At 36.4% G+C, this 16,093-nt stretch overlaps 3 protein-coding genes across 4 annotated transcripts; 1 reads left to right on the top strand and 2 right to left on the bottom strand.

The window, feature by feature from the left end:
* Positions 1 to 2,543: 2,543 nt before the first annotated feature.
* LOC137001352 (uncharacterized) lies at positions 2,544 to 4,771 on the bottom strand. The gene is made up of 2 exons (XM_067360053.1): positions 3,833 to 4,771; positions 2,544 to 3,750 (listed from the first exon to the last, which is right to left on the bottom strand). Exons 1-2 carry the CDS (start codon positions 3,922 to 3,924, stop codon positions 3,174 to 3,176), a joined length of 669 nt encoding a protein of 222 aa, XP_067216154.1. The 5' UTR covers positions 3,925 to 4,771; the 3' UTR covers positions 2,544 to 3,173.
* A 1,193-nt stretch (positions 4,772 to 5,964) lies between these two features.
* LOC137001354 (uncharacterized) lies at positions 5,965 to 8,669 on the bottom strand. Its single transcript, XM_067360055.1, has 2 exons — positions 8,119 to 8,669; positions 5,965 to 8,043 (listed from the first exon to the last, which is right to left on the bottom strand). The coding sequence occupies exon 2, from the start codon at positions 7,147 to 7,149 to the stop codon at positions 6,076 to 6,078; it is 1,074 nt and encodes a 357-aa protein (XP_067216156.1). The 5' UTR covers positions 7,150 to 8,043; positions 8,119 to 8,669; the 3' UTR covers positions 5,965 to 6,075.
* Positions 8,670 to 12,461: 3,792 nt separating this feature from the next.
* Positions 12,462 to 13,948, top strand: LOC137001355 (uncharacterized). Of its 2 annotated transcripts, XM_067360056.1 has the most exons (5): positions 12,462 to 12,704; positions 12,875 to 12,978; positions 13,249 to 13,375; positions 13,461 to 13,628; positions 13,708 to 13,948. In XM_067360056.1, the coding sequence occupies exons 1-5, from the start codon at positions 12,617 to 12,619 to the stop codon at positions 13,896 to 13,898; spliced, it is 678 nt and encodes a 225-aa protein (XP_067216157.1). In that variant the 5' UTR covers positions 12,462 to 12,616; the 3' UTR covers positions 13,899 to 13,948. The 2 variants fall into 2 exon arrangements, 1 of the variants encoding a protein (XP_067216157.1); XR_010891394.1 differs by lacking the exon at positions 13,249 to 13,375 and having other exon boundaries at positions 12,570 to 12,704.
* Positions 13,949 to 16,093: the final 2,145 nt, after the last annotated feature.

Here is a 16,093-nt window from a genome sequence, read left to right as displayed (position 1 = left end):
CGACGACATGAATTTGGATTTCGACAAGAGTCGATACGCTATACTGTACAACATGTATGCGCGTTTCCGCAAAGCCTATTACGGACAGGACGATACGTATTTGGACATCGATGAATTCTCGAAAGCCGGTCCGTTCGTAGTCATAGATTGTTCGCGACAAAACGACTCTGTCAAGAGCGCCACCGTTGACGTGCGAATAGAATTTGATTGTAAGGAAAATATACCGGCCAACACCACCGCCTATTGTCTCATTATACACGATCGAATGGTCGAATATAATCCGCTGAACAACATTGTGCGCAGACTCGTGTGAAAAGTTATAAATTAGACGTGTGCGAATGGGAATGTCAGTTTTCCGACGGTCGACGACGATGTCGAACGTACCAATTTTCGTCGACTTGCAAGGTTACGCGTTCAACAACATTTTTATCGTGAAAGAGGTAGCGGTACTTCGCGATGGCGAAACGCTATCTCATTACGTATTTCGTGAACACGTACCGTGGTATCTGTTGACGAAATCGGAAAAATCGCTGGCGTGTTGGTTACGGATACACCACCACGGCTTCCGATGGGAAGATGGACACGTCTCGTACAGTCAGATGAAAAGTCTTATCAACAATGCCATTGGTACGGAACCGCCTCTGATATACGTGAAAGGACTCGAAAAGAAAAAGTGGCTGTGCGAGATTTTGGAAGATGATGTAGAGATCGAAACGATCGATGCGGATTACGAAGATATCGCACACCTGACGAACTTGGATGTAATCGGAACCTTGCGCTGCGCGTATCACACGAGACATTGCGCTATGCGGAATGTTTGCAAATTGTACAAGTGGTGGTGGTTTGAGCGTAACAAACGTGTAAAACAACTATGATTTATTCTAATAAAATGATGTATATCACACTCGCATGACTTTTATTCAACCTTTTACCCGTTACATAATCCACCATGTAATATGATCTATCGCTTATATCGTACATCTTTCAGACATTTATTGAACGTATATTGAACGTCTATCGAACACCTATCGAACTACTTTTAACATCTATTGAACATCTATTGTACGCCTCTCGTACATCTTTGAACGTCTATCGTACGTCTTTGAACGTCTATCGAACGTCTATCGTACATCTATTGTACGTCTTTGAACGTCTCTCGTACGCCTCTCGTACGTCTATCGAACGTCTATCGTACGTCTTTGAACGTCTCTCGTACGTCTATCGAACGTCTATCGAACGTGTCTCGTACGTCTATCGAACGTCTATTGTACATCTTTTAACGTTTATTACTACAGCGAAATTGACGTTTTTGCGTCGAGCTGTATATAAGATGTGCGGAAGAGAGTAATTTATCAGTTCAAAGTGTGCACGCGGTGGAGAAAAAAAAAAAAAGTATAGAAAATGGAGCGTGATCAGAATAGAAAAAATTCCGAATACGAGAAGTGTAAGGATTGCGGAGTGTACCACAAGCCGATAGCTGTGGTCGAGCCTCGTCCGAGGACGACTCAAGCGCCTCCCCCCGTTCCCCCTCGTAATCGTGAAAGGCGTTAGAGGCGCAGTTGAAACAATTTTTAACATTTATCATACATTAATTTAACTTATCATGATTGTAATACATCCTTGTAAGATAAGTATTCACGTGTGTCGTACGTATCTTTTGTTTTTGCAGCAGTAGTTTGTAAATAATAGTAATACATCCTCGTGAGAGAAGAATTTCATGGGTGTCAAACTCATTATATGGAGTCGCTATGATATCTCTTATGAGATTTGTTTATGCCGCGGTAGTTTATACTAAATCTATCGACTGATATTCGGTTACTCGGGAGAAGAATTATGTTTCAAAATTATAAATTTGGAGTATGTTTGAAAAGATAACCCCCGTAGAGCGGTCACATAGATTTGCACCACATCTAAGGGACGTACTATAAAAATGTGTCGAAGGCTGGGATCGTCACAAGTCCACTCAAGCCATTTGAAATACGTAATACCGTCGCGAGTTAAAATGGCTGCACTTTACACTATTGAAATTCATGAAATCAGTGAATTGTTAATAAGTTTTATGGACCGGGTGAATGTGCTGCGCACATCAATATATCGCTTCGAAGACGTTGCACAAGAGGTGCAACAACAGGTACCCTATCCATTCAGAGTTGATTATGATATCCATGAAAATGGAAATGGTGTGATGTTGGTGTCAATGTAAGTATTGCTAGCTAATATTATGTATGAAATAATTACTTTCTATTCTTATATATATATTTTGCTTACAGGCAGCATATACGGGAGGATCTTGTAATAGCCTTAAGGCAGGTTGAAATTTTAAATACACAGTTTCAACAAATGGAAAGCGATGCAGCGCGCACCGCTGAAGTATTGAGAGCGGTGAGAGAGGCGCTTTCTGCGGACGATGTTCAACCGTAAGTATTACATTCGATAAGTATCACACTTAATATTTTCAGATTATTAATAGAATTTTTCTGTTTCAGATGATGGTCCCACGATTTTTTTATTATATTATTATAGTTTTTATTATATTATTATAGTTTTTTTTTATTATTATAGTTTTTATTTTATTTCACACACACACACACACACACACACACACACACACACACACACACACACACATATGTATAGTACACACTTTTTAAATAAATATTATATTTTTTATAAATATATTATTGTATTTTTTTTTTGCCTCCTCCTATCCTTGTGTTATACTATATTATAATATTATATACTACTTGAAATTAATTTTTTTATAAATATATTATTGTATTTTTTTTTTTTTTTTTTTTTGCCTTATCCCATCCTTGTGTTATACTATATTATAATATTATATACTACTTGAAATTAATTTTTTAATAAATGTTATATTTAATAATATTATATTTAATTATATTATATTTAATTATTAACTTTATAATTATTTGTTACAATTAGAAGGGAAAAATGATAGTCACCGGTTCGCTCGTTTCCTTCTATCATGTAGTGTAACATGACGCGCGCGCTTATCTCGCAGTAGGATAGGTCAGTGAATATGATGTGGTACAGGAAAGATGGTATAATAAAAATTAATTTAATGTTAAATAATATTTATTAAACAGATACATCTAATAAATACATTATGATAGTGAAAATATTTTAACAATAAAGCATGTGATATGCTAGAATTATTGCGATCCAAAAACCCGAGCTAACAGCTCACAATCGATTATATCATTCTTATCGAACGATTCGCTCTCACGTATCACCGCGATGGGGTCCTTCGCACCGCTCGCGATTTTTCGAAAGTGTGCGAACTTGGTGTCGACCATACCAGTGACGTTGTTCAACGATTGAGCGATATGATCCACACAATACTCGAGAGCGATTATGTTACATACGGTGTTGTGTGACATTACTAAACACACTGTTGATGTTTCCAGACGCAGTACTTTTAGATTGTTTATCTTTCCAAACCGTAGCGTGACATGTTCGATGGTTTGAGACGGTGCTTCGTTCGTATCATTGTTAAAGAAATGGTGGATGGCGTGTCGTTGGTCCAGGACGATCTTCCACATGTTGTATGTAAAATGTATCTCTTTGCCATGGTTGTCACCGAGAGCGATTTCTATGTGGCTCGGTGTAGAAACATTGATTCCAATATCCAGATATTTATAACCGGTTTTTGTCAACGGGTATCTTCTAGCTAAAATTCTGGGAGGCGTGATCATGCTTCCATCGATACTTGTCGAATTACTTTTATTTCTGTGGATAAAAGCTTGTATAAGTTTGAAATGTAACAATAGCAGTAAGTTTAAAAGTGTAGATAGTAATAGAGTCAACTTACACGTTGGGTGAGAATTTCCGCTTCTTCGCATCCACACCTTGCTGTTTGTCAGCCGGATTACTCATAGTTGTCTGTTGTACGGTAGAAAACATCGTTGCTATAATTCAGATGAAGCGTTGCAGCGATGTAGTGATTGTCCAAATGGTTTCGGATAACTGATGGTTCCTATTTTTTTTCCGCGAGCTTTTTATACCCGCTCGTCGCACACGACACTAATTAAAAATATCGATGATGTCACGCAAATTGAAATCTGGCAACATGGCGCCTAAAAGTGGCTGCCTAAGGGCCTATGATCTAAAAATAGCGATGATGTCACGCTAAAACCTGCACGAACCTGCAAAGGATATAAACAATTCTCGGAACTATGAATCATTTTTGTATAAACAATCCTTATCTCTCTATGACTCATGCTTATATAAACAATCCTTATCTTTTCCAGGAATTTATGTAATCCGATACCTTCCCCGCACCTCCCCCTCACCTCCCTCGTCACCCCCTCCACTCCAAAAGTGCTGACGCAGTGTAATCCGATACCCTTTGTATAAACAATCCTTATCTCTATATGACTCATGTTTATATAAACAATCCTTATCTTATCTCTTCCAGGAATCCTTATATAAACAATCCTTATCTTATCTCTTCCAGGAATTTATGTAATCCGATACCTTCCCCACACCTCCCCCTCACCTCCCTCGTCACCCCCTCCACTCCGTAATTACCCCCTCCCCTCCAAAACAATGACGTCATTACCCCCTCCCCTCAACCTCTTCCCCCTGTAATCCAATACCTTCCCCTCTCCCCCGCACCTCCCTCGTCGCCCCCTCCACTCCAAATTTACCCCCTCTCCTCCAAAACGATGACGTCATTACCCCCTCCCCTCCAAAACGATGACGTCATTACCCCCTCCCCTCCAAAACGATGACGTCATTTCCCCCTCAACCTCTCCCCCCCTTCACCCGCGCACCCCCTCAGATCCCTGGGTTAGAACCCGTGTTGCTATACTACTCACGTGTATCCCGGTAGAGTGTAATAATGAGCGGGATCTAAACCGTAACTCTTTATAGACATGTTTCGAAAATTTTCGAAAATATCCGCCAACAAAAGAACGTCTGTTTTCAAATACAAATCGCTGTATTGGCCTAGATCTTCGATCGAAAAAGTTTGCCAGACGTTTGTCGCGTGCGCGTAATCGCTCTCGGATACCGTTTCTCCGGTGAGCGAGCTGTAAAACGATTCGCGCGATGGCAGGCTTGTGTCCCGGAGCTTGTCGACGCTGTCGACGTACTCGTAGGGAAACACACCTTTCCGAGTAAGCAGATTGAAATTTTCCGCGGATAAATGTTTGAATTCCGATCGTGAAATTTTTAATTCATCCACAGTTAAATAAGATGCCAATTTGTCGAGACTCGTACTGAGAAATTTAAACGAATCAATAAACCGTAATTTTATACACAATTTTGATTTTTGATCCATGGTATCTTTAACATTTTTTGTAAATGAAATGTAACGCTCTTTCGTCAGCGGCAACAATTCGACGTTGCCTTCGAAAGCATTGGCAACGTCTTTAATAATGAAATGCGCGTCGTAACCGGATAAATTGTGAAATATCACCGGGATAACGTCGGAGTCTATGTAATTTAGATTGCACGACGAGTGCGCGGCACCGCGGTAACGCCCGGTCAGATGACAATGATCGCGCACCCGCGTGTCGTCCGCTGTTAAGGGTTTCTCGCACACGTGACACGTTACGGCGCTACGGAATTCCTCCGATTCCTCCCGCGTAAGATCCGCCATGGGGACGACGGTGGTGCGGATCGCTTTCACGCGGTGCGTCAAATCGTGCAGTTCGTTGACGAACCACGCTGTGCAATCCTCACCGCGATATGACTTATAACTAGAGAGCGAATTATCGTAAGTGCAACTTACATAATATCCTACGCTAAAGGCTCTGTGATGTTGGTAGGCGTAAGTAGTACCGTCCTGATCCTCCTTTTTCTCGAGCGTACATTCGAGATCGGCGTACACTACAAACGGAACCCGCTCCTTCCGATTGTAATTTCGGAACGTCAGCCACTTGTCGTCCTCGCTGGGGAGAACGACGGCGCAGTCGTTCATTTTCCCGCAGTCGACGCTGTGGACTGACAACTTCTCCCGTGTATAAAAGTAGTGTAGACACCTGTAATAATTTATTTGATTAAAACTATGAATAAAAATATTGATTTATTTTATACGCATCTTTTTACTTACCGATCGCAAATGTACATTTTATGTGTGTGCATGCTCAGTTGTGAGCTCACCAACCGCGGCAGGTTCTTTATGCACGCAAAGTGTGCATCGTTGTTTTTACGCACGTATAGCAGGTTGACGTGCTTCTCCTTTTTGTCGTCGGCGAGCCGCAGAGGGACGATTTTGGAGTCTTGGGTGGTAAAGACGTTGACGGAGATGGCGTTTAGTTTCTCGAACTTTGATATTTGTGACAGCGTCACGGGGAACTCGATGTCGCACAGATTCAGCACCGTCGAGTAATGTGGGTACTGCGATACTCTTTCCGGGTACTTTTCCGCTGGATATAGAGCGGCGACGACTGCCCACGCGAAACATGCATTGTCCGTCGATTGCACGTTGACCACAGCCCTTTTTAGCATAATTTTCCGCGGTAACTCGATGTGGCATCCCGCGTGCAGAGGATTGAACTTGTTCACATTGACGGTGAGATTCAGGATACGCGACAACGCCCATCCGCTGTCGCGTTCCTGAAACTCCTCCAAAGCCGCCAGAATATCATCCTCCACGTGCCGCGTGTACCACTCGTTGAGATCGGATGTGGGAAACAACTCGCAATTTTTGGTGGCGATGGTCTTCACGGCAGTCTTGTCGCCCGCGACGAATTCCCCGTTGAACGCGGTGTTAATCTTGACGCTGTTGTGTTCCGCCATGACGCCCTGGATCCGCTCGATAACCGTATTTCTCACGTTTTTCAAAAATTCACGAGGATCGATGTAGTTTTGATTAATAATCGCACCGGTCAGCACACGGTTCCTAAACGCCGTCTCGATCTCCTTCCACGTGTAGCCCTTCTTCTCGTATCCACCGTATCCGGCACCGACGGGCACAAAACGCTCGTGCAGGGTGTCCCTCACACCCTCCAGACGCGCAATTTGCGCCACCAGAAAGTTGACTACTCCGGTACGTTGTCTCTTGCGACATTGTTCCTTGAGAGAATCGAGGTACTCGTCGCACTCGTAGTCCCATGGAAGGAACTCTCCCGTCGTTTTGATATTCGCTGCTCGTACGGTAAGATCGCGCTCCTTCTCCATTGCGAATGATTTTGAAGATTCATATTTTTCTCACTCGCTTTATATACCCGTTTGTTGCACACGACACTAACTATAAGCATAACAATGGCTCATGTTTGTATTAACAATTCTTATCTTATCTCTTCCGGGAATTATTGTAATATGATATCCCCACCACTCCGAATTTACCCCCTCTCCTCCAAACATGATGACGCAATTTAAACAGGCGCTCTACTTTGATGCGCGCGTTGTAGGATAAGTCGGTATAGCGGATAAGATGGCACGGAAAAATAATAAAAAATTTTAATTACAGTTGAAATAATATTTATTAATATGTATTGTTACAACTCCGCAAAGACCTGAGTCACCAGTTCACAATCAATTATGTTATTCTTATCGAATAAATCGCTTTTGCGAATCGCCACGTGATCGGGGTCCTTTGCATTCCTCGCGATTTCTGAAAAGTGTGCGAACTTGACATCAACCGTACCGGTGATGTTGTTCAACGAATGATTGATACAGTCTACGCAATATTCAAGTGCAAACATGTTACACACGGTTCGGTTTGACATGATTAAACATAACGCTGATGTTGCCAGGCGCATTACTTTTAGGTTGTTCATTTTTCCAAAACTTAACGTGCAGTGTCCAACGGTCTGAGACGGTGCTTCGTCCACATCGTTCTTAAAGAAGCTGGTGATGATGTCCCGTTGATTCATGAGTTCTTTCCATACGTCGTATGATAGACGTAGCTCCTTACCATGGTTGTCACCGAGAGCGATTTCCACACGGCTCGACGTTGAGACGTTGATTCCGATGTCGAGATATTTGTAACTGGTTTTTGTCAACGAGTATCTTCTAACCAAGATCCTAGATGATTCTTTTTCCATCTTTGACATATTACTTTTTTGTTTTCTATGAAAAAAAATAAATTGTGAGTTTAAAAGTATAACAATTAAGTTTAAAGATGTAGCTAAAGAAACAACTTACTTCACGGTTGACATGGTGCAAAACATCGTTGCTAGTAAACGTCACAGCGAACTAGTAATTTTCTCAATGATTTCGAACGACTGATGGTTCCTATTCTTTTTCACTCGCTTTATATACCCGCTTGTTGTATACAAAATTGAAATCTGACAACATGGCGCCGAAAATGCTGACGTGGCTGCCTGTTGCTATGGGCTTTTGTTCTAAAATACAGCGATGATGCAATCCGTAAACCTGCACGAACCTGCATACTATAAACATTGCGATTCCGACAACATGGCGCTCCACTTTGATGCGCAGAGAAAAACCAAAGGATCTAAACAGTTTTCTTTCCAATAAACAATCCCTATCTCTTCCAGGAATCCTTATCTCTCGACGACTCATGTTTGTATTAACAATCCTTATCTTATCTCTTCCGGGAATCCCGGAAATCCCCCACTTCCAGGAATTATTGTTATCTGATACCCTCCACCACTCCTAAATTACCCCCTCTCCTCCAAAACGATGACGTCATTACCCCCTCCACTGTTATCTGATACCCCTCTTCCCCTCTTCACCCGCACCCCCCTCATTGCCCCAAGGGTTAGAACCGGCATAGCTATACTACTCACTAATTCTATCAATTTTGTTGAAATAATTTTATCTTAATCCATTTTTTAATTTTAAAAGAATGCTCTCGATATCGCAGATTGATACAAAATAAGACTCAAAAATCTGAATGCTACACTGAAGCCTATTTACATTTGTCAGTACCGGCACGTTCAGTGCCGTCCGATCCGTGAAAATATCGTCGCCAACAATATCTGCGGTGCCGGTACGGACACGGACGGCACGGATACGGAATAGTGTAAATACTTACATTTAATCATATGAAATCGAATCTAGCATCCGTGCACGGACGTGTACGGTACGGACACGGTACGGATACGGTACGGATATGTATAAACGGACCTTTAAGGTATATCCGTACCGTATCCGTACCGTACACGTCCGTGCACGGATGCTAGATTCGATTCCATATGATTAAATGTAAGTATTTACACTATTCCGTATCCGTGCCGTCCGTGTTCGTACCGGCACCGCAGATATCGTTGGCGACGATATTTTCACGGACCGGACGGCACTGAACGTGTCGGTACTGACAAATGTAAATAGGTTTCAGTATAGCATTCAGATTTTTGAGTCTCATTTTGTATCAATCTGCGATATCGAGAGCATTCTTTTAAAATAAAGAAATGGATTATGATAGAATTATTTCAACAAAATTGATAGAATTAGTGCAACAACACATCGAATTATACGACCTTTCCCATCCAAAATATCTTGATGGAATTTATAAAGAAAAACTGTGGCAGAGTATTTCTCAAGAACTTGACCAACCAGGTAATTTTACTCATGATAAATATTATTTTACAAATAAATTTTTATATTCATTAAACATTATTTTATTTGAAGAAAAAATACACAATTCTCTTCAAAAATTTATACATATGTAGGAACGTGTTTTCGCTAGCCGGTTCTCTCCATCTTGTATATTGTTTTCGTATTTTATTATCAATTAAATTAAGTAACACATTAAAAGCATGTTCTGACATTCTAAAATATTGATAAAATTTAGTTGCATCATCAACCAATTCTTTATATGTAAAATGTAAAAAATTCACCTTTTGTTTTTCGTTTTGTCCATGCTTCATGAACCCATAAAATCCGTTTTTTTTTTTTTTTAAGATTTCTCTTCGTCTAAAATTAATACTATTACCGCTAATTCGTTTATCGATAGCTCTGCCATGTTCACAGTTCAGATGTATGTCTCAAGACTGATGTTTCAAAATATTCACGGATGCGAGCCGGATATGTGTAAATACTCATATCGAATCTTGCCGGTACGGTACGGACACGGTACGGATACGGTACGGATATGTATAAACAAACCTTAAATCTAGCTATTTGAAAAAATTGTTGTTGGCTTAGATGAATTTCTTCTGGTGATGTAGGAAATTTAATATATTCAGCTCTTAATGCAGCAATAACAGGAGAAACTCGATGAACTATTCTCTGTGCACTTGCTTCACTAATTCCACAAAAATCACCCATAGTTTGTAGAAAAGATCCTGTTGCGTAAAATCTGAGCGTAACCATTAATTGAATTGTAGGTGAAATGGCATTATTACTGTTGAAAACATAAAAATATAAAAACATAAATTTCAAATATATCTGCATCGTATATTTCTTTATATTATATACAGAATATTCACACATACCGATTGCTTAAATGTTGAATTTGACCTTGAATTCTTTCTAATAGCATCATAAAATTATCTTTTGATATTATAAATCTTTCTTTAAAGTGAACATTATCAAAAATTTCCAAATAATTAGTACGTGGTCTAATTAAACATGCTCTTCGTCGATTATTTTCTTGAAAATATTCCTCGTATTCATTATAGTCATCAAATAAAATATTAATAATTCTATTCATGTTACAATATTACACGATAAAATATGTAACGAAAGATTAGGGTTAGGTACGCCAGAAGTACAATTCGTCACACCAGGTCACACTGAATTATGTTCTCAAGTTGGCAACCCTGTAATCGCCGATTAAGTTAATTGGCGTTGGTGCAAGTGGCCCTTAGTACGCTGAAATTAACTGCTGCGCCATCAAACGTTATATTACTTATTATGATGCCACAATCGGATACAGTATGCACACATTGTTTCAGTAGTTCAGTTTTTTGTGTACTTGTCAATGAGTTAATGAGAAAATATCCGACAGGCACTTTCCACGCCTCATTGACACATACTACCATAAAAACAAGTGCTTGAGTTGCATTTTCCATTTGCGTGTCATGAACAACACCACCAAAATCTACCAAACCACAATACTTTTTACCATCCCACTCTAAATGTTCGCGAATGGCCATCTCGTCAAAAACCAAAGAACATACAATAGGTTTGATTGATTTTTTCACTTTTAGTCTTAACATATGCAATGCTTCTGAACAAAAACCCGGAGAACCATCAATTGTCGAATACCATTTACTTAGAGTTTTTGGATGTGGTAATGAACATAGAAACCGATTCCGAACATAATTATAAGCTTTTGGAGAAAAGAAATTTAACGTTAGTGCAAAACTACGTAAGCTTTGAAAATATTTTCTTGGTACCAATTTACCTTTATTTTTTAACAATAATCTCTTAAATAATTCTGTGTTGTTACCGAAATTTTGCGTGATTATGGCTCCATCCTCATCGTTCAGTAGGTTCCGGTTCTGTAATGTCTTGATAAGATCTTGCAAATTTTTTAGTCTTTTCTTCTGGCGCCAATTTAAATGCTGCAATTTGCGAGTTTTTTTCAGCCGCAATTGGTTCATGTTCTCCAATTCTAATATTTTCTTTTTAAGGCTGATTTTTCGAGGTGTGTCGCTTGCCGAAGGATAAAAGGAGTCTTCTCCGCAGGCAATACTTTTGTTGCTAGTTCCAGGAACAACAGTTATGTCCAGTAGTTTATTGTCTTTAAAAGAATCACAGATCTCTGTATCAAAATTCCGTGTCTGCAAAATGTGAAAAATATTTATTAACTCTCGTATTAATAAAGAACTGCTTTAACAAACATTATTGTTGTTAATTTATATTAACAATTATTCTGAACCAAACGAAAGAGAAAGAATATATTATAAAAAATATTTGCTTCCTTATAACTTACATATTTGATTCGCTGAATGTGCACAGAAGGAATTGCATCAGATTTTAATCGTCTTCTCGTACCTGTATTCGTTTCAAAATCATCACTTGTAAAGTGAACAGAACATAACAAACTGTAATTTGTTGGTTCCCAATCTGGGTGATCAACAAATTGTATCCATTTCTTCCGTCTTTCTGGATCTTTAGGAAACCTGAAGGAATATTTTGTTACAAAGTTTTATCATTATTAAACGTTTATTTAGAACATAACGTTCTACATAAATATTAAAAAGGCATCTGAGAAAGCAGCATTTCCGAAGCATTGTTAATTTTATTTACTTACATGTGAAAAGTTATAGATGTATTTTTGGATTTCGATTTTGATCGACCACAAATTTTACAACTATCCATTTTTTTTAAACACAGTATATAAGAAATCAGGTTCACAATAATCACAGTATGTCAATTTAGGTTCGTTGGGTTGGTATCAGTCATGTGTCTTTGTGTGAACATGAGTGTCAATCCATGGAGGCAGCCATATTAGTTATTTCGCCCGACGGTAGCGCACCATGCGTTAAACCTGTGCGAAAAGTGGCCTATATTTCGTCACATCCGTCAGGGTGCCATTACATGGAGCGTAACTGGCGTAAAGCGTAACTCATGTAAATTTGCGCCGATCAATCACATCGTCCCAAGCTTCCGTCTAGTAACTTTATGCTTTTTACGCTATGATCGTTACGTCGAATCCAATTTTTGGCGTAAGAAACGCAGATATGTGCGTATTGACGTTTCAGCTCGCCATCTTGTATTCATTAATATGCACGTGTGCACGAGTGCTCTCAAATTGGTCTTATTGTGCTTACTTCTGAGCTATTTTATTATCTGGAGGAAGTATCCTATCAAAGGTCTGCTTATTTATTTGCTTATTAACAAAGAATCGAGTAAACGGGTGTCTATTAACACTTCGTCACGTTTTTGATGAGATTCATCACGATCCGGCCGTTGCTGGCCTCTCATCTTTTGTTCTCATCACTGTGCCTTTTTAAGGAAAATACCTTTTTATTTGTTCTACCAGAAAATCCACTGTGGAGACAAAGGACACTCATTCCAAGGAACAATGCCCTCGGTTTTGAGAAGCCCCCAACTGCGTGTGTTATAAAGATGAATAATCAAATCAGGGTAAGTTAACAAATATTTAATTTTTTATATAATAGCTTTTTAGCTTTTTTATATCTGTCACTGCTCACAGCATGTCGATACAAAATTTTAAGGTTGCAGTTTGTTATAAATAGGTCTTACTCTTGCTACTTGCATTTTTTGCATTTGAAATCTTTGTTTTCTCTTTCTCAAATATCTAATATTTATCTTGTTTTAAATGCATGAATTTTTGAAAATTTTAAAGCAGCATGAACATCTTAATGTTTGCATTGCACGCTTGAATCCTTTCAGCACAAATGTGGGTATTGTGGGTGGCTGTTCAGTTTTACCACTAATTTTTTCGAGCATGAATGCTTCAAACATTATGTGGAGGACAAAGATCGCATTTATATAGATGAAAATAATGTTGTGACAATACGTATGTTTACTGCATTCTTTTATTCTTCGCGCATATTTTATTGTATTATAATAATTAAATATATCCATTTGTTTAATGATCTAAGGCAATACAAAGACTGCGGAAGATCCTGTATGTACAGACACTTTGGATGAACTCTTGATTGGAGCAGTGAAGGCAAGGAAGGGTCTCTACGACCATCGTATACTTCCTAATGAAAGAACCAATTTACGTAAAAATGCGTTGTGGACAGAAGTTTCAAATACTCTAGGAGGTACTATCTATATCTTTTGTGAATACAAATATGCAAATATTTTATACATTATAAATTAATTATGAAATTAAATTTTTAGGGGCTTTTAATCCAGAGGAGGCTAAGGCTCGTTGGAAATATTTGAGAGATAATTACATAAAAGCTCGCAAAAAGGTTAAAGGCTACATTCCCAGTGGATCGGCAGCCAAAACTAGTGCATCAAAGAAACCTAAGTTTAGATTTTATGACATCATGACATTTTTGAACGACTTGCTTGAGACACGACAGTAAGTTCTTTAAGCTCTTCAAAATAGATGTACAAGACAACTTTTCATGTTCGATGCGCTCACATAGGATGCTATATATATATATATATATATATATGTATATATATATATATATATATATATATATATATATATATGTTTGTAATTTGTATTTTAGCGGTACCATTTCTTAAATGAAATGTATATTAACAGGACCTTTGGCTCTTAGAAGGACCGTACCGCTAATTTTTTTGATGTACCGTATATTATTGGAACTGTCTTGATAAAACCTTTCTGAATGCAATGTATTTTATCGGTACCTTCTCGAATTTTGTGTCCTCCTAATATACAAAAGATTTATTACTATTATTTTTTTTTTTAAATATTTTATGAGGACCAGTGCATAATTGAGTATCAATAATCTTTCAAATAAAAATATAATATTCTTCATTGATTATTCTTTTATTTATTTTCTTTGTAATATTATAATCTTTATAACATTATATTCTTTTTTATTTTTATCAAGCGTGTGTGTGTACAATATATTATATACATATATAATATTCATATAATTTAAAATAATCCATACACAATTAATATTACTTAGACGCTTAATAAAAAAAAACTTAAAAAAATTGTTATTAATTTATTTAAACAATATATATATAAATAATAAAAGATTTTTTATTAAAGTTTTTTTAAAGATTTTTTATGTTTAAAAAAATAAAGAATTTTTTATAATTTTTATTTTTTAATAATTAATTACAATTAATTATAATTTTCCTAAATTACAACGCATATTATTTAAACAATATTCAAAAGAAAGAATCAAAATAAAAAAATAAAAAATTATATTGTTCTCTTAAAACTTAGATGCTTTCAAGCATCATAACTGTGTATTAAAAAAAAAAACAAACAATTTATAATTTATTAAAATAAATTTTTTTGTAAGGCATAGATTGCATTTATAAAAGATCAGTACAAAAACATATCAGTACAAATATTTAATCATCATAAAGCTAGAGTAAACTCTTATTCAGTATTATATATATAAGAGACTTATAAAGAAACTAAACATAAAACAAAATGAAATATATAAAATATTTTCTATATATGCTTAAATTAGCTAAAAAATATGTATATTTAAATGATTTATCACAGCTGATGCAAATACAAAAAACATTTTTACAGGTACTATAACAATTTTAAAAGCAAAATATATAAATAATTGTTATCTTAAAAGAGTACACACTTATGAGTTAGACGTTCAAAAACTTAAACATTTGTCAAAAGAAATTACAAAGAGAAAAATTTGAAATAATTTAATATTACCTAAAATTATACTTTTTCTTACTAAAATTATTGTTTTTCCCATTTTAAAAGAAGACAATACAATATGATTTTTTTCAAATGTTATAGTTCAAAAGAAATAATACTATAATTTAACTTCAAACATTTTGTAAATAGCTCGACATTTTTTTTTAAAACTTGTAAAATTTTTTTTTTAATTATATTTGATTCGAAAAGCAGAACAATTTTTCCATTTTTTTACTTTGATTTATTATTTCTGCTATTGTTTTAGTAATGTACAGTAAAGTCCTCAGAAAATACTATTAAAAATCTAAGGTAAATAATTCTTTGCATTTTAGATTTATTGCATTTGAAAATCTGCAATGAGAAAAATATAAACTTAGAGCATAACGGAATAATAAGATAAATGAAAAAAGTCGACCGTTCATTGTTCTGTTTTAATAAAAGTTTGATATTAATTTATATTAAATCATTTATAATTGACAATTTTTAATTATTATAAGATTAAAAAAAAATGTAATATTTTTTAATATTATCTTTAATTAGATACTTCACATTCCACATAATTGAAACTGAAAGTTTACTACTCTAGAATACACTTGAAATATTTATTTGATTTTTTTAACAGTATTTTCTGAAGATTTTACATCTAAATATCACTGAAATAATATATTTAAAAATTATTTAAAAATTTAGCAAAAAGTATTACAAAACAAAGAATTATAGAAACACTTCGAAGACGTAAAAATTTTTATTTTAACGTATACAATACACTTAATGATAGAGAACTTCTTATAGAGAAGCGTTCTAAAGAAGTATCTAATAAATTATATTTCTAATTATATACTGCATACCTATCCAAAATGCAAAGCATTTATATTAAAATCTATAAGCAAACATTATTTTCAA

This window comes from Linepithema humile, chromosome 8 (genome assembly GCF_040581485.1).
Source record: "Linepithema humile isolate Giens D197 chromosome 8, Lhum_UNIL_v1.0, whole genome shotgun sequence".
Classification (NCBI taxonomy): Eukaryota; Metazoa; Arthropoda; class Insecta; order Hymenoptera; family Formicidae; genus Linepithema; species Linepithema humile.
Note: the sequence above shows the minus strand (reverse complement) of the source record. Positions and strands in the feature narration are given on the sequence as shown.